The sequence below is a fragment of the Agelaius tricolor genome, unplaced genomic scaffold, assembly GCF_023055355.1.
Source record: "Agelaius tricolor isolate 1412-34295 unplaced genomic scaffold, bAgeTri1.0.p SCAF_5, whole genome shotgun sequence".
Lineage (NCBI taxonomy): Eukaryota > Metazoa > Chordata > Aves > Passeriformes > Icteridae > Agelaius > Agelaius tricolor.
Window position 1 is genome coordinate 39263679 of NW_027269265.1, and position 18355 is coordinate 39282033.

The 18355-nt window shown below is 40.2% G+C and overlaps 1 protein-coding gene across 3 annotated transcripts in view; it reads right to left on the reverse strand.

The window, feature by feature from the left end:
- LRP4 (LDL receptor related protein 4) overlaps positions 1-5886 on the reverse strand; it is an 83449-nt gene extending 77563 nt beyond the window's left edge. For all 3 annotated transcript variants that reach the window (XM_071427463.1, XM_071427462.1, XM_071427464.1), the window contains exon 1: positions 5575-5886. In XM_071427463.1, coding sequence (XP_071283564.1) covers positions 5575-5659 — 85 coding nt within the window. In that variant the 5' untranslated portion in view covers positions 5660-5886. The remainder of the gene's footprint in view (positions 1-5574) is intronic.
- Between the last annotated feature and the right edge of the window lie 12469 nt (positions 5887-18355).

Sequence of the window (18355 nt, forward strand, 5' to 3'; positions counted from 1 at the left end):
AAACATTTTCCAGAGGGCCTTACAGAGGATACATTATTTTGATGGATGCTGGGGCTAAAGGAGGAGGATTTCTAAGTACAGTGAAATAATGGAGCTTGTTCTAATGGGTTTAAGAGATGCCCGGGGGCACCAAGTAAGTTCCTTCTCTGCAAATCAAAAACACAGAAGACCAGAAAATGGAGCCGAACAACTGAACGCCAGGAAGCGGGGAAATCGGGCTCTATTTAACTGCTGCTCTTGGTTACAGCCAACTTCAGGCTGCTTGGAAAAACAGCACACACACATATCACTGGCACAAACTTAACAGGAGGAAACAAAGAGACAACAGGGGTCAAACTAGGGGTGGCAAGTAGGAGAAGGATGCAAGGCTGGGTCCCCACCCCCTACCAGAGAGTCGGATCAATTATCCTTGAATACTAACAAGATTTCTGATTAAAGAACTGCTGCTATGCAATAGAAACAGAAAGCTCCAGCAGCTGGGAGGGGCTGTCAGGCAGTAACAAAGAGACACAGAAGACTATGCCCTGCTAGGGCATACTGAGGAAGTCACCATGCTGGTAGCCAGGAGAGGGGTCTCCCCTGCCTGGAGTCATGATAACGTCTCACTGCTGGTAGATTTAACTTCAAGAGTGAAATTCCACCTTGACACTACAGAACATGGGGGCTGTTTTCAGGCAAATATTTTATCTACTGGAAGCTTTGCTGGACAACAGTTCTTTATACAACCTCATCATTACAGTACATGAAGGTGAATTCTATTCTAACTCTAACCCATTCAGGGAAAAAATCTGGTGCTTTTTACTTCGGAGTATTGCAACAATAGAAAGTTGCTATCAACATACAACAGCTTGAGAAACAAGATCTGCCTGTCTTTGGTCATGCACTTTTTGACAAAACTCCAGCTAGCAGTGCAAACACTGAGTATGCACCTACATTGCTGTCCGCTAATCTTAATGGTTTGTGACTTGCTGACTGGTGGCTAATACCAGAAGAACCTAATCACCTAAGAACCTCATGACAGACAAAGCTTCTGTTACTAACTTTTCAACCCACAGGTGTGCTAACACGCTTACACCAGAATGCTTAATGTATCTCATACCATCAGAATCGGGCTCATGATAATTCAATTCCCTTTTTTTCTTTGTCTTCTATCTTAAATTACCTAATTCCCTGACATGAGGAATTTCAGTCATTCACAATTCAGCACAATAAAATTCAACAAACATCAGCTCCATTTGATGTTAATAAAGTCTTTATGAAAACTTCTTTTCCTGCCATTACACAGTGAGTCTCCTTTCATCTAGGGTCACAACAGCCAAGGATATCTGCTGCTCACAAAAGACTGATTGCAGCTCAAGAGTCCCCCAGACTAGATGCAAAGGCTGGAACACTTCAGCATCTAACAGACAGCTCTGGACAAGAAAGGCAAAAAAACATGCCTGGAAAGCTAAAAAACCTGAACATGAATTCACTCACAACAGGAGGGCAGTCAAATACTCCCAGGTAACAGTCCCAGAGCAACCAGATATAAAGCATGAATAAACCACAAGCCTACAGAACAACAAGCTCCTGCATCCATATGCTTACTATCTTTAGTACAAGGAAATGGAAATCTACAGACAGAAGAAAGAAGAGATTCAAGGAGCATTACAGTGCCCAGTTTTCGCCCAGCAGAGACAACAAAATCCCATAAAAGAGTAATACCTAACCTAACAGCAATGGCAAAGAACCATTGACACCACAGACACAAAAGTAAGAGCCTAACCACCGAGGACATGAGATTCGTGGATGACAATTACATTTAGTGTTTTCTGCCCTGCTTTGTGTGAAACACAGACAGCCACTAAAGACAGTATGCCATTTAAAGGAGTGGGTTTGTTGTTTGCCAGAGCTCCAGCTCTGGATGTTTTATCAGGTAAAGCCAGGCACCTTAAAAGATGGTCAGTTTAAGTCTAATATATACCATCTGATTATGTAAACCCATAGAACAAAACATCACAAATAGTTAAGCCACAAATAATGGAGGAGTAGAGAAATTAAGTATCCACCTTTCTTTTACATATCTTTTAATAACACTTTATTTACCAATTCACCCTTTCCAACAGAGTCAGTAAAATTTCTGTGGTTTTATGATTTTTGACCATCATCGAGAGAAATGTAAGTATTATTAAAAAGAGAAATAGTCACAAGCAGCAAAGGAATTCAATGAAGCTGCAGAACATGCACTTACTACATAAACCTATTTTTAAAACCTTGACTGGTATTTAAGATAATATCTCTTTATCAGCTTTTAGAAGTGTTATGAAGCATACATCCTATTGTGTTCGACTGTAAGTTGCATTCTAGGGCAAATGGAGTTGGCCTTGGGCAAGACAATTTCTACTTCACTTCCCACATTTACAAAACAAGGATAATATTTGCCTATTTCACAAGAGTGCATGAAGATTCAAGAGCACTATCAGACTACAGATCATTCTCACAGAATTAATGTTTTAACTATTTTTAATGTTAATTTCACTAGTCTGGAGAGCATTTACAAGTAAAAACAAAATACAAATCACTTTGATTTCTTTTCTAGTTAAGATACAGCACGTACTGTTTTCTCGTTTGAACTACAAACAACTGGATAATGTTTGTATCTAACCACTTTTTCCTTCTGTAATTTCAAGGAATACAATTTAGAAAAACAACTATCAGTTTTCTGCAATCACATTTTGTGGCCCACATGAAGAGAATATCCCTTTTCAAGGTTCACAAGACATTCTGGAAATGCAAACACTTTATGCAACTATGCACCTATTAATTTTCTTGCTGCATACACCCACACTCCCAAGACACAAGAAGAGTTTCTCTATTGCAGAAAACAGTGCTATAGCACACAACTGAAAGCTTCTAGAAAGAGAATATAAAAGAAAATTGGTTATATATACTAAATAAAACAGTTATGCTAACTTCACACTGGAAGATTTATGCCATATGCTTTTCCATTATGTTTTAGTAGATGGAATTGTCAAAAGCAAAACAAAAAACCATCACTTGTCACCGCCTGCAGCACGTTGCTCCTCATTTTAGAAATATAGGGAATGCTACTCAGTGCCATCACCACTCTGGAAAAAAAAAAAAGTCAAGATAATTCAGGGTGATCAAGAGATCTCTGAATATCATCCAAATTGATGATTCAGCAAACCCTGGCACTCTAAGCACACCCAGGAAGGACATTATCAGCTCCAAGTTGACAATAAGAAAATGGGTGCTTTACACTTGGCTAATAGCTGCAGAACCAACAGCAATGCCAAGCACCGGCAGTTGAAACTCTGATTCCCACTGCAAATTATACTTCCACAGAAGCAATACGTTTCGGTTTCCAACTATAAAACATAGTCAACATGCTTCAGAAGTGAAGCTCTGATATTAGCTATGTATTGTTCTGGCAGAGCTCCAGGAGCCAAACCAGCAAACACATCAGCCAGACGGGTTCTGTGACATTCTGTATTTATACTAACACAGATCATCTTAACACCAGGTCCTTCTTTGCTCCAGCCACCAGCAGCGCATGACATGAGCATTAAATTCCCTCTCTATACCTGTTTTTACCTGCAGTGCACTTTTCCAAGAGCTCAAGACACTTGCAGACCTCTTTTGTTGGTTTGGGGATTCTTTGGCACAGACTTATCCAGTTTGATCTGCCGCTATCCACTACAAAAGAGTCAAAGGTCAGTCTTGCAGACTTGTTTGCTCTACGCTCTCCTGTACTGAGGCAGAGCAGTAAATGACCAAGTGTTTCTAACAGCTTACCTGTTCAGCATCACAACTTCCGTGAATGCTTTGTGACAGTTAAGCTGCACGCCACCCCTGCAGGCACTTCTAAGGGACAACTTGGAAAATTTTCTAGCTATGTCAAAGAACACTGACTCATCACAAATTTTGGCATTTTCTCTGCCACCTCAATCCTGGTATCTCCTCATGTTTTTCCCTACTTCAAATAGGAAAAAGATTGTTCAGGAATTGTGTCCTTATTGCAAAATTGTGTCCTTATTTCCTCATATTTTGATGAAGGAAAGAGGATATTCACTTCTGGAAGCAGCTGGCACATCCAAACATAAACTTACAGTCATCTGACAAGAGGATACAAAAGTGCACAAAAGTGCACTGATGGGAAAACTACTTGAAAGAGAAACAAACTGCCATAAAAAAACATCCTAGAGACATCAAGGAACAACCACCTACTAGCAAACTTGCATTTTACAATCAGACATCCCCCACATAGCTGTTAACAGCCCAGACACATTAACTAGGAGCACCTGGGTAACAGCCAAAATAAAACACATCCAGATCTGTACCTACACTAAGATCTATCTTTTAGATCCTTCTCACTACTAGAGGACAGCTAAGTATCTGTGTGGCATTGGGGAACTCAAGAGGCCTTGTGGCTCCTAAAAAGCAGGCTTTCTGATACACAGAACTACAGCCCTCTCTAGTCAGTCTATCCAAGCTAGCTTAGCACATTCTTCAAAGCTGCCTGCAATTAGTTTTTCTGTTAGAAGAGAAATAATATTACTTGAAACCCAAACTTCCTATGATTGTGCCCCAGGGGCAATACTTGTAGAATGATGGAGGTCAGCAGCACTACTGCAAATGCTTCCTGTAATTTCAGAGTAGCACAGGAGAAAACGGATGGGTGAAATTATACAGCAGCTGCCAAAGCAGTGAAGGGAAAGAAATGAGGTACGTATCTCCTCTCCACACCCCTCCCCCAAAAGCCTTCTAACTCTTTATAAACAATTTTGCGAACCGTTTAGATGTTTTCTTCTCCACCGGGCGCATTTGTAAAATCAAGAACCACAGCACAAGACGAAGAAACAGCAGATGTCAGTTGATAGAGCAACCACAAAGCTAAAGTTTTTATGGCGAGACTTGATGAGACTACCTCCTGGCTCGCTAGGAGCGCAGCGAAAGCCTCCCCTCATCACTATTTTTGGTACTCCTGCTCTGGCCCCGCTGTGCCAGGGCGCTGCGGGAGGACTCCCACTCCCCGGCGAGGCAGGTAGCCCGGGGCGCCGCCGCGGAGCCGGGCTGTACCTTTAAGGGGCCCGTCGCGGCGGGTGCGCGGCTGCATTCCTGCTCCGGAGCGGCGGCTGTCCCGACACGCCGGGCACGGCAGCCTGCGAGGCAACCTGCGCGCCCGCCCCGGCCCGGCCCGCCGCTCGCACCGCGGGAACAAAGCCCGCGCCCGCCGCCGCCAAACTTCCGCGGGGGGCAGCGGCCGCGTGGGCTCCCGGGGCAGCGCCTCTCCGCGCCCCGCGCTCCGGCCTGCCGGGGCACTCCGCCGGCTCCAGCTCGCCGCGACACGGCGAAGGCGAGAGCCCCGCGTCGGGGCGCGGGACGGGGCGCGGACAAAGCGCGGCGGGGCGGCGCGGCGCAGGGCAGGGCTCCCCGCCCGGCGGGCGCGGGCAGGTGAGCGGCGCGGCCGGGCAGGGCTCTCCGCCCGGGCACAGATCGCCGCCGCCGAGCCCGGGACGGCAGCCGGGCCCCCCGTGCTGCCGCGGGGCAGAGCGTGCCGCGGCAGCCGCTTACCTCTGGAGCGGAGCAGCGCTCCCAGCAGCACCAGCAGGAGCTGCGGAGGCGCGGGCAGGAGACAACCCCCGCCGCGCCGCCTCATGGTGGCAGCGCCCCGGCCCCGTGCCCGGGCCGCCCGCAGCGACGTCGCGGGCTCCTCCTGCGCGGAGCACCTCGACACGACCGCCGCTCGTTCCGTCCGCAGCCGCGGCACTCCGGGGCCGGGGGCTCCCTCCCCGCTCCGCCCGCCCAGGCCCGGCCCCGAAGGAGGAGCTCCACCGGGGCAGCCCCCGCCCCGCTCCCCCCAGCGCCGAGGCACTTCGCAAACTTTCGGCGAGGTAGAGGCCGTTCCGTGGCGGAGGCTCCGCGGCGAGACACGCACCTCCCTTCCCCACCCCGAGGGCCCGTCGCCCGTCACCTCGGCGAGACCCTTGGGCTCGCCCAGAGCACCCCAGACCCCCTCAGCTCTTGCTCCTGGTACAGCTCCCTCGCCGCGGGCGGGGAAGCCCTTCCTAAAGCGGCTCGGGGCCGTCGGTGTCGGCTCTCCCTGTCCCAACTCCCGCAGCATCGCCAAGGAACATTGCTCCGGGGTCTTGGCTGCTCGCAGCAGGGCTGCCCGGTATCCTCCGGTCCCAGCGCGCTGCCACCGCTTCCCGACTTGTGCGAGCTTGCTGTACCCAAGACAAATCGCAGAGCCCTTCTCCCCGTCCTGTCCCCGTTTGCCAAACTCCCTTCGAAAGGAAAACGTTCACGAGCCCTTTGCCCAGCATGCATGTTGATACCTATGAGAAACGTCTGATTTTCCCCTCCGTTCGTGACAATATTCTGCTATTTGGTGTTTTCCTTATAGCCGCGGTGTCCGAAGACAGCTGACTACCTATCAATCTCAGGTACCCTAAAAAAAAGATGTAGGGTCGTTTCCTGCAGGAGTAGAAATTAACTCTTGGACAACTGGCTTATATTCTGTGCTGCACTAAAAATCAGACAGGCTTTCTCTGGAGATCACCCTTAGAGCCAGTTTTATGGTCCTTTTGGCATAATTTGACATTTTAATGCATAGGGTTGACAATGCAAGGAACTGTTGTTAAATAATTAATCTCAGTTGATTTCAAAGTATTGACTTGAACAGAAGGCTGACTCAGATGGTCCAAACCCTGGACCACAGGGGAAGATGAGAATTTTGTCAAATTGACACCAAAGGGACAGTAATAGAAATGGTCTTATTTAAAGCCTTCCCACAGATGAATCCAGAGGAAGCTGCAATTGATCCCATCCTTTAAACAATCACAAGAGTAAGAAAATGGCACAGCATGTGATTGAATTATGCCACTCCTACTAATTAAGTGTAAAATGGTGAAGACAAGGGGTATTATTAAAAATGTCAACGTAAAATTAAAACAGGGACTGAGTCTTGACAAATTGTGCTCAGTGAAAAGAGAAAATAATCCAACACAGCTTCACTGAGGAGAACTCCCAAGAGCAGTAACACCACAAGAAACAGTAAGCAGCAAACCATGTTTAAATTCTTCTGTACATGGCTACTAAAATTTTTAAAAAGCAGACTTTTTCTTTATATGCAGAACCACTGCCTCAAGATAGGAATAGATCCACATTAGTGCAAGATGGGCAAAGTGTGCAAAGTTGCAGAAGAGTAACAACAAATACAGGTAGTCAAGAGGGACTGGTTGAGGTGAAGAGATTAAAAACCTTCTCTATTCTAATGTTGAGTTGGAGTCAGTGACAGACTGAGAAACAGAAAGTATACACAATTATTGTAAAGTAATAAACTTAAAGATACCATAGTTTAAGATGGCTGAAGGGGAAGAATTCTGAATAGTGGGTTAAAGTTTAGAGAGAGAAAACAGTAACCTCACACTGACTGGCTGATTGACTAGAATGCAAAACCCTCACTGTATCTCCCTAAAATACAGAGCAACATAACCAAAATTCATTTAAGTTTATATTCTCTACTTAGGCTAGATCATCAGGTAGTATAACTCAGAGGAGTCCTTCTGACTTCAGGCTCACAGAAGCTTTTAGAAGTTTAGGTGCTGAAGTACTGAGTAGGATAAAGCACAGACACAGGGCCCAGAACTTCTTGATGATTATATACTTAGGTCATGGAACAGTCAGCTGTTAAGATGAGTGTTTCCCTGTGTTTGAAACAAAAGCCTCTTGTCCTACATACAAATAAATTCACTTGTTAGCTCTTCAGTTCTTCTCTCCCCAGAGAACAAATGTTTTTACCCACTCTGTTAAAGTGTGTTTACCAGTCCTCTAGATCTTGCACTGTATTCTGGTAAATCACTTTCCTCTCTTCCTTAAGCTATATCTCTGTCTTATTAGTAATTTTGAAATCCCCTGGTGAAATGTTAGAGAAGCACATAGTATTATCTTTCCCAAAAATCTCCTAAATAGGTTGCAGTTGAACAGATGAAAATGTATATTGTAAACTTCTCAATTACCTACCTGTTGATAGATACTTTGATTGAATATAGCCCTGATTACATGTGGGATCTTTGAGGAATAATTGTAAAGTAGATTTATGCAGTGAAAATGGACATTTATGGTAAAAGCAGACTAGTTGCTAAATAATGCTGGTAGAATTAAACCATATGGCTTTGGTCTTGCCTCTTTCAGAGCAAATAACTTTAAGATTATGGAAATATCAGAATACACTTCAACCCATGCACAACATAGGTACTTGCCTCTACCCACACCTATGAGGGAGGAGCATCATGAAGTAACCTGCAATACTTTATCTATATATATATATATATATATATATATATATATATATATATATATATATATATGTGATATATAACACAAGTGTTGTGAGACAGATGAGAAAGAAGTACTTAAAATATAATTAACAATTAATTTATATGACAACATGCCCAAGCAAAAAAAAACTCAACCAGTCATTATAAATGGAACAGGAAGAAGATTATTATCCTATTAACCATTTTGGGACATAATTCAGATACATCCCCTCCAAAAGAAACATTTGAGAAATAAACCAATCCGATGACAGAAAATAAGTGCTACGAAATAACACTAATAGTTTGCATCATTTTCAGGGTGATTTTAAATAACAAACCTGTGTCAGGAAAAAGAAAACCAAGAACATGGTGTCATTGGAAAAAGAAGAAAGGGACCAGAACAAGGTAAGATTATTAGGGAAAAGACACTTTATCTATTTTGAAACTTCAAAGATCTTAATAATAGGTTTAAAGAAAGAAAGGGGGAAAGAAAGAAAGAAAAAAAAGTCTAAGTTTTACCAATCAAAGTATTTTTAAAGGATTCAAATGAGCTTTTCCTTGTGAAGATGATTTTCCACACCCCAAGTTTCGTAGAAGAGAATGACACATTGGGTAGCTTAATTGTTGTGTTCAGAACAGTTTGGAGCAATTGTGTTTTAAATACTTGAGATAAAGTGAATTAATTTCCTGGAATGAAAAACACATGAAAAATGGGCAAAATGCATTTATGCTAAACCAAGTTGCCTTTTTCAAGTAATGTAAAGCTCGCTGTGTGAACAGAAGGCAACAGATATGATACACCTTATATGGCTTTTGGCATCATCTCACAAGACACGTTCATGGAACAACATTTTAAATACAGATATGGGAAGATGTGCAAGCATCCAATAGAAGGAAACCACAGTGGTCATTAGTCATTATTCATCAAAAGGCAAAGGCACTTCAGATCTGTTTCAAGATGTGTCTTGAGTTCTGTTTTGTCTGCTATGTTCACTGACAACTTAAATGATATGCTTGTAAAATCTGTGCTACAACAACTGATAACCTCAAAACAAAGGCAAAGGGCTGGAAACACTAGGAAGGATGAGATCAGACACCCCAAATCCTATTGACAAATTGGTCAGATTGTCCAAAAAACAACAAGGAAAAATACAGTAGTTAGAAACATATTATTCTTGGGAAACAGAATGAAAATGAATAAACTGCACAGAATTTTGGACTAGACAGATACAGCATATTGGGATAACAAACAATAGAAACCAACAGTGCAGCAGCACTGCCAGGAATGTGTTGAATTCTGGAACACCTTAACAGGTGTGTCACATAAGAGACAATTTGATTTCTTAAATTCACACAATACAGAAGACCTGGTTGGATACTGTGTCTGGTCTCGCCTGAACACCATAGAAATATAAAAACAACTGAAGAGAAACCAGAAAATAATATGAACAAGAAATGTATAAATCAAACCCTTTGAGAAAAAGTTGAAAGAATTAGGTATGCCTAGTCAAGATATAAATGCTTCAAGCCAGATGCAGCTTTCTGATATTTATAAGAGCTAATTACAGAGATGTTGATCAGCCATCCTCTATGGCTCCAGTAGAAAGACATAAAAGAGTCAACTTCATTTGCAACAAGAAATGCTTAAAAGATTTTTCTGATCAGCATTCCAACTGAGGATTTTTCAATAATGGAGCAGACTGTCTAGGGGGACTGGGGAATCTCTTCCACTGGATTTTCATAAGAACACAATTTGATAAGCATGCTGGTACTAGCCTTGGTATGTTTAGTCTTGATGCAGTACAGACTGGACGAGGTGATCTTTTGGAACCCCTACCGAACTTTGGTTCAACAATAGTTCAGGAAATTCTAATTGTAAAGATAATTACAAACTCTGCACTCTGACCAAATTCTTTTTTACTAGTGACCTCCACTAAATAAACAGAAAAGACAGGAAAACACCAAAATGTTCCTAACAGGGCTCTAAGTTCAAGAAAAAACCATAGGTATTAGACTGTGAGATTTTCCAGTGGCCTTTTAAATTTCTTTAGTTATTTCACTTGCACATTATCCACATCAGTTCCCTCTTCCATACCACCAGTGAACTAAAGAGGTGGTAGCTTGAATTACCAGGTAAGTTAAAAGTCAGATTTTACCCATACATAGGACAGTTGGGTGTCCAACTTCACTGATGTAAAGAAATAGTTTAATTTTCTAAAGAGCTGAGGGATTGACAGCTTTTGCATCTGGTTACCTAGTTTGTAAATTATGGTCTCTATGTTAAATACATTAAATGAAATTTTAAAATTCATTTATATTTTATGTTATCACCTTTTCCTTTGCTGCCTTCCCTTTCTAATACTGGCACTACTACTGTGTACCCAGAGATGCTTGTAGGAGTCATAAACATTCAAATACTGTCACCATTGTCCCCTACAGTGTTTCTCCAGTTACTGCTCACTTATTCTTAATAAAACTAGATGCCATCTTCTGCAGTGTTACCACAACTGCTTTCATTCACAAAAATATAAAATTCAGATTAGCAGACGAGAGTTTAGGTGTTACTTAATTTTCTTGACCTTTCATTTAACTGCCGCTTTCTAAGCATTCCAATTGCACATTTGTTTTGGGAAACTTTATGATCATCTCATGGACCACTATTCATTCTACTTTGCAGTGCAGACCAGCAAAACTAAAGATTACATTAAATGGCTACATTCAAAAGCTGAGATATAAAGAATCTTGCAAAAGGTCCTTTGTAATGTAATGTCCAAAGTACAGATTCATCTAACCCCACCCCTTTTTGTGTGTGTGTCTAGAAGGTGGGACAGAAACCAACTTCTAAGGCCCTTTATTTCTTCCCTCTAGGAAAAAAAAAAAGAAGAAAAGGAAACAAAACCATAAGTAAATTGACTCTCAAAATAGGGAAAAAACCCCAAAACCAAACAACAGACCAAACCAAATCTTTCTTCACATTTTCTTTGAGATGGTAGCTCCTTCTGTGTTTTTGAAAGCTGGTTCTGCTCCTTCTTTTGCTGGTTCCCTAACATCCTCTATGTAAAAATAATGCAAATAAACACCCTCTTCTATCCCTGATGAGACTCCTCCCTGCAGTGAAATGGCAATTATCCAGGCCTTGCACAATGTCTGCATTGCAAAGGTAGCCTATGGCCTACCCTTAGGAACTGCACAGCTTAATACCTTGACTCTGGCACAGAAAAAAAGGAGAAGAGGAAGAGCTTAAAAGGGAAATGCTCTCTCAAAAGCCAGCAAAAGAAGAATTCAATTTGAAGACAGAAGCCTAGCCACCTTTATTCCCCAAACACATTCAAATGGATAAGTAGCAAGCTGTATCTCCTAAATTAATTTTTGAGTCCATAGAGAAGCATTTTCTAAAGAACTGAAGACTTGTGTCTTTCTTTGACTTCCAGCTATTAATGTAGTTTGCCATCAATAGTTGCTGTACTCAGATAAGAAGTTTGTGGTAAAAATCAATCACACAATCAGAAAGAAAGGTGACCTTATATCTCAGTATGTGGAATAGCTTAGACGGGCTGAATTTTCCTTTCTTAAAAAATCTAGAATTCATAAATTGGGCCTGTAAAGAAACAAGCAGTCATGGGAATAGATGTGAAAGACAAACATCTTTCTCTCAGCTCTCACACCTTTCTTGTTTGCAGGAGCCACTATGCAGATGTAAAAATGTAGACAGAATGATAAAGAGTTTTCTTTTTTGAAGATGATTCACTTCTAATATTTTATTGGCATGATAGGTCTGGCAAGTACTGCCAACACAAACAAGACATAACCCTTGTGTGTTTCTGATAAGATGCCACCATCTGCTTTCCTATCAGGTGGCTGAATCAGAGATACTTCTTAACACCTCTCCCTCTGTCATACTAGCTCTTGAAAAATGGGAGTGAGGGAACAAATTAATTGCTCCCTACGAGCACTGGGTGAGACCTGAATAAAGGCACAGGTAGGAGCAAGATCCAGACTTGCACACTCCCTTCACATGAGTCACCCACATGTATGCACACACATCCAACCTCCCTCACAGTCACATATACTTATGTCCATTTCATTGCAAGTTTAGGATTTTAGAAACTTGACTATTTAACATGATATTAGCATTTTAAGAGTTTAAGGTAATCTGAGTCTGTGTATTGCATTTTCATTTGTTCTTCTTTCCATGTCAGCAGAGTTGTTGGAAACTCTATCAGAGATCTGAGTGAGCAAAACCCAACATTTTTAATGCACAGGGGAAGACCATGTCACAGGGACTATAGGTTTCTCTTGTTTCTGTTTCACATAACTTAGAGCACACTGAGTATGTTTAGTAAATATTAGAAATGGACTCTAGCCACAGAATTTGAAACTAAACTTCTAAACTTTACATATTCAAGGAGCACCTCTTCCTTCACTAACACAGTGTAAAATTTAACACTTAAAGTTAGAATCTTAAAGATATTTTCTTAATATCTAATTATATTATCAGATTCAAATGCAGAATGATCAATCTATTTTGTTGTGGTATAGAAACTAGAATGATAAAGTTAACAAAGCAAAAGAAAAATTTTAAAACGTTCCTCAGATAAAACTTAATTAGGTCTTAATTCTCTACTATATTCTGAAAAATGTTCAATGCTTCCTCTGTTCTGTTTAGAATTAATTGCCATAATCTTCATTTACTGTTTCAGTCTCAATTGGTTTATATTCTCTCTCACTAAGTGATTTGCTTCTCTTCCTAAGTCCTCCAACCATTATATCATCATCTGATCTCTATCTTCTCCTCTAGTGACTCCATAAAGGTGTTACTCTTGAAAACACCTTATGCATTATGTAGCAAAAAGAAAAAAACCATTCACCACTATGTCCTCTTATATTATGGAGTGAATCACCAGGCTAGGGATGTGTGTTTTTGCTGGAAAAATATTTTGACTGCAACTCCTGTACAGTGGCAGGGTTCTGCAGTGCTGTCTTCCAAGTACCCTTTTGTGTAGCTAACAAACTTAGAATTTAGCTAGAATTCCACTATTTTAATGAATCTGTGATCTCCACTTTCTTCCATTTTATTGTTTTTTTCCCTTGATTCCATCATTTGCTTATCTATGCAGATGTTATAAGGCAAAATATTTTCAGGGTACCTAGCATGTGAATAATGTCTGTTCTGCACAAAGAAGGTTACGCACCTTTCCCGTAAGAGCTGGCCACTGCAGCCATCACAGTTACAGCTTCACTTCATCCCCAGACACAACAGCTCACTCCCACTGCTCTCTTGCACATACATAGAGCCATTTACTTATTATAATTTTCTCACACAGACACCTTGTCTAATGGATAACAGAGTCTGGCAGCTTATGTTTGCAAGGAGCATTCGATAAGTAGAAACAAAGAATAAAAATCGCTGGCCTTTTTGGGTTACCCCCCAGGATGAGCTAAGCCTTGGCTGTCAGAAATGCTTCCCATGCCAGAATTTCATAGTGATATTTATTTTTACCAGGCATTTTAGACTTTTTTTTTGTTTGGCATGAGAGATCCTGCAAACTCTGCCAGAAATGGCTGTTTTTCTTCTCTGCATCATTAGTGAGGCGGCATTCCAACAGAGAAGGGTCACTCACTTGGTACTTAAGTACTTTTAAAGATGTCCTTTCCTTCCTGATGAGATAATGGGAACAAAAACTGGAGGAGAGTCTTTCAACAGTTTGTTCTTACAAAAAAGCCAACTTTGCTTACTAAACACTAAACTTAAAATCAGAATTTGGACATTGCATTTAATACATGCCAGGAATCTATTATACAACTTACAGCTACCATTGATTTGAAAACAAACATGTGGCCTCCCTGAGCCACAGAATCTGTCCTACTACTATTCCCTTTTCTCATAAGCACATCATGCAGAATTCAAAAGTACTCCTATGGCTGAGGAAAGAAGAATATTTCAAGGGTTTTTTTCTCCTCACCAACTTGTATTTAAAATACAAGGATCATGGAGCTTGTTTAGACCTGAATCATCAACAACACAGACAGATCTCAAAATCAGATCAGATCTCTCTTTACTTTTTTCTGTCCACCAGTTCAAGAGGGAAAATAAAATCTTAGCAATCCAGATTAAAATGCAGTTAAACTAGTAAATAAAATAAAAATTATGATGGCATCATGTTCACAGGACAGTTTCCTGTACGCTTATGACATCTTACTAGTTAAGTATATTCCTGACTTAAGACTTGCTGGTACAATTACTGGTGTCACAGTTAAGCTCTGTAATGGTACAAATGCTGGCTACTTAAGAGAGCTGCTGCTGTTATCATGTTATCTATCACTAGCTGAGAAACACAGTTGTTTCCAGAATTCATCTTGGCAGATGCTAGGAGAGAGAAATTTGGTGAATCTTATTTCTCTGAAGATCTTAAAGAAGAGGGTAAGTCCAATCTGTTTGTCTAGATTTTACCTGAAGAGGTAGTATTAATACTGCATTATTTGGGAAAAAAAAAATTAATTTACTTGTGCAAAACCACTGTGCTATAGGTAAACCAGACAAAGAGTTCATACAGTGTGAGAAAGTTCAGATTAGGAGAAGCACTAGAAGTACTGGATCTTTTTCTGTAAATGACTCCTGAGGAACCAAAACCATAAAAACATGGAGTTCATCACATAATTTCATTGTGGTTTTGGCTGACCGTTTTATTTAAGACAATTTTATTTCTAATGTATGTGTTTAGAGAGTTTGGTCATTATCCATATAAATAATTATTAAATCAAAAATTTAATGAGAGGTTTTTATGGATTTGCAACTGACTCAAGAATGAATCATCCAGCTTCAGTACCATTGATTTTTAAAATTACTCACAAAATAGAATTCTAATTTCACTTACAAGATTTCCAGTAATTTACATAAATAATAGCATGTGAACTCCTTATTCTCCATTTCTTCAGATGTCTCCTCAAAACTTATCTCTGCTACTGTGCCCAAAATAATAGATTATCAATAAAGATTGACAGTTATTTAAGTCAATGTTTTTCTCCTCACAGTATAATTTGTTTTTCATGTGTCCTTTTGTTATTGCACCTGCAATTTTATTAATTATTATGTACAAGGAAAAGCTCATCTGGAAAATACGTGGGAAGCCTCGATGAACACAAAGCACTATCAAAGTCAAAAAAGCTGAGTTCTGCACGAGACAGGCTCTTTGCTAACTATGTCTTAAAACATGATAAAGCTTTGGATGCTCAAAGGATACACAAGAAAGGCTAGAGACATTTTCTTAGTGTTTCTGTGAAACTGTCTTACATTGATTTCACAGTCAGATGGAATAATACTGAAGACTGCCCACAGCTTAGTTCTTTGTACATTGTAGCAACAGCATTTCCATCAGTCACTTGAAGAAAAAAAAAGTTTGTTTCCTCTAATACACCTAGTAGGCTGCATTGTAACTACCATAGTAATAATTGTTAAAATTCTAAGCAAATTAAACATTTAATTCCAAGAAAAGTTAAAGAAGGCAGGCAAAGTGATTCAATCTTTTTAAAACAAGGCATTTCCTCTGGAATTTTGTTCTTGCTATCTAGTCCTGTTTATTATTCTATATAATACTCTCTCTGAAAGAGGAGCTGTTTCTCAGGAGAACTTTGTCTAATAAAAGGAAAATATGTCAGTTTCACATTGATGGTATAATTCAGGAAGATGAACATAAAATCAGCAGAGAGTAAGCTAAGCAATTAATATAGTGGGGGCAAAGTATGTGTTTCTGGAGAAAAACAGAAACCTGATTTTAGCTAAGTTGCTGAGAAACACTTACAAAACTTACACAGGAAAGATTTTCAGTCCATGCATCTTAACATAATAAAGACATTTTATTTCATTACGTAATTTAAATTATACCACTATTTTCAAACTTGTGGTCACATGGACTCTCATATAACTAAGTTAGCCCAGTTTACGAAACATATGATTTCTGAAACTCTGCTTAAACCACACTTCAAAGTGAATTAAGCTAAATAAGATCAAGATCACGTTAACTCTGAAAGAGAGTGTGCACAAAATATACCAATATAATCCAACTGACCCTCCTTGAAAGACTGATTTGGATGCCCAAATGTCCCTGGTAAACAAAATGCAGCAATTTTAGTTACTAGATGTAAGCACCACCATGATTCCCAGGGTAGATGGTAAAAGTGTACTCCATAGGCTGCCCTGAAGTGAGATCTGATAATCTACCAAGAGGCTGTGACAAGGAAAAATAATTTTCTTCACAATCATTCTTCCAGCTGGGTCCAAAAGAACATTAAGCCCTTGTTAGATGTGCCCCCTCTGGGGGCAGCTATTAAACCTCCAGATGGCCCCAGAAAAACCTTCTGAATTTATTAAAATGCATTAGTATAGGGTTCTAAAAATGAAGTTGGTAAAACAAACTTAACACCTATGGCCAGGCTGGCAGCATTTCTCCCTTTTCAGGTCATGAGTGCGAGGGAACACGTAAGTGCTGCTGACCTGTTATATCACCTAATCCGAACTCTGGCAAGCCAAAGGAGAAATAATAGTAAACAGGAAAGTCTATAAATGGTCTCAGAAATGACATCTTGTTTTTATATAGTTTTCTTTAGGTTAACAGGCACCATTACTACTGAAACTAACTGTTATTAGAACTGCAAATGGGACCAGTGACCAAAAGGTTTCCTTTAGCTGGTCTGAAGGAAATAACAAAGTCTAACCCATAGAGACTAAGAGGAAAAGAAAGAGAAAAGAAGGGAAGGGAAGGGAAGGGAAGGGAAGGGAAGGGAAGGGAAGGGAAGACGACAAGACAAGACAAGACGAAAAGAAAAGAAAAGAAAAGAAAAGAAAAGAAAAGAAAAGAAAAGAAAAGAAAAGAAAAGAAAAGAAAAGAAAAGAAAAGAAAAGAAAAGAAAAGAAAAGAAAAGAAAAGAAAAGAAAAACCACCCTAAAGGAAAAAACAGAGAGATGTCAGAACATGTAATATTCAAAACTGGGCTTTAAAGGCCTCTTGTAAATCAGTACTCTAGATACTGATCAAGGCTAAACTCTGGTTTACAGAAATGGTTTAAACAACAAAAGGAAACCTGTGGAAGGCTCTTACCAGCTCAGCTGACCCGCATTATAGAAGAGGTTTTTAAACACCAGCAACACTGCTTATGTGTGTAACAACATAATCATGCGTTTTCTCATTCTGCTTGAATCCACTTCATTTCTAAATTCTACTGAATTTCTGGGCTCCAAAATATCTTGTATCAATGCATTCTGTGATCTCATTGTATCTATTACTGAAAAACTCCCATATTTAAATTTATAGCCTATATCAGAATGCACAAAGTGCCAAACTGAACAACCTGTAGTTTTGAGTGAGTTTCGTTGTAGTACAAATAATTTTAGGTAACATAATTTCATATGTTACATTTTTCCTCTTTAAGGCAATCTTACATTTTTTCAATCATTCTTTATGCTGGAGTGTCTCATTGTCTGCTCCCTAAACTATTCTCTGTGCTCATCTTTGAAATATTTATATCTAAGCCATATGCTTTTAAAGACAGAACAAAAAACAAAGGAGAGGTCCAGGCAATCTTATGTGGGATATTAACAGTTAAGTTATAACATCTTGTTTGCCCTTTTTAAATGCAGCTGTCCTTTAAATATAGATTAAAGTTGAGTTGCCAGTGCCTCAGTATTTTTCTCTAGTGGAATAAAGGAGGATCATATGCAGGTACAAATGGTTAATTTAATTTCTGTTCTTTTGCATTTGTCAATTAAAACACAGAAACGCCTGCAGTCCTTTTGTTTATTTGGTTGGTTGGTTGGTTGGTTGGTTGGTTGGGTTTTTTTGTAATACTTTCAGGATTACATCCTGGGCTGGTATTTTTTCTAATGGTGATGAAAGAAATGGCAAAGTAATTTGGGAATTTTAGCCACATCAGCTTCTGGGAAAAAGGAGTCCAGCAGGTTTGCTTCTAGCCACATGAAGAGCTCTGCCACTTGTACATCCCCAGTACAATGGCCATTCCCATACAAGCTCCCAGCCAAG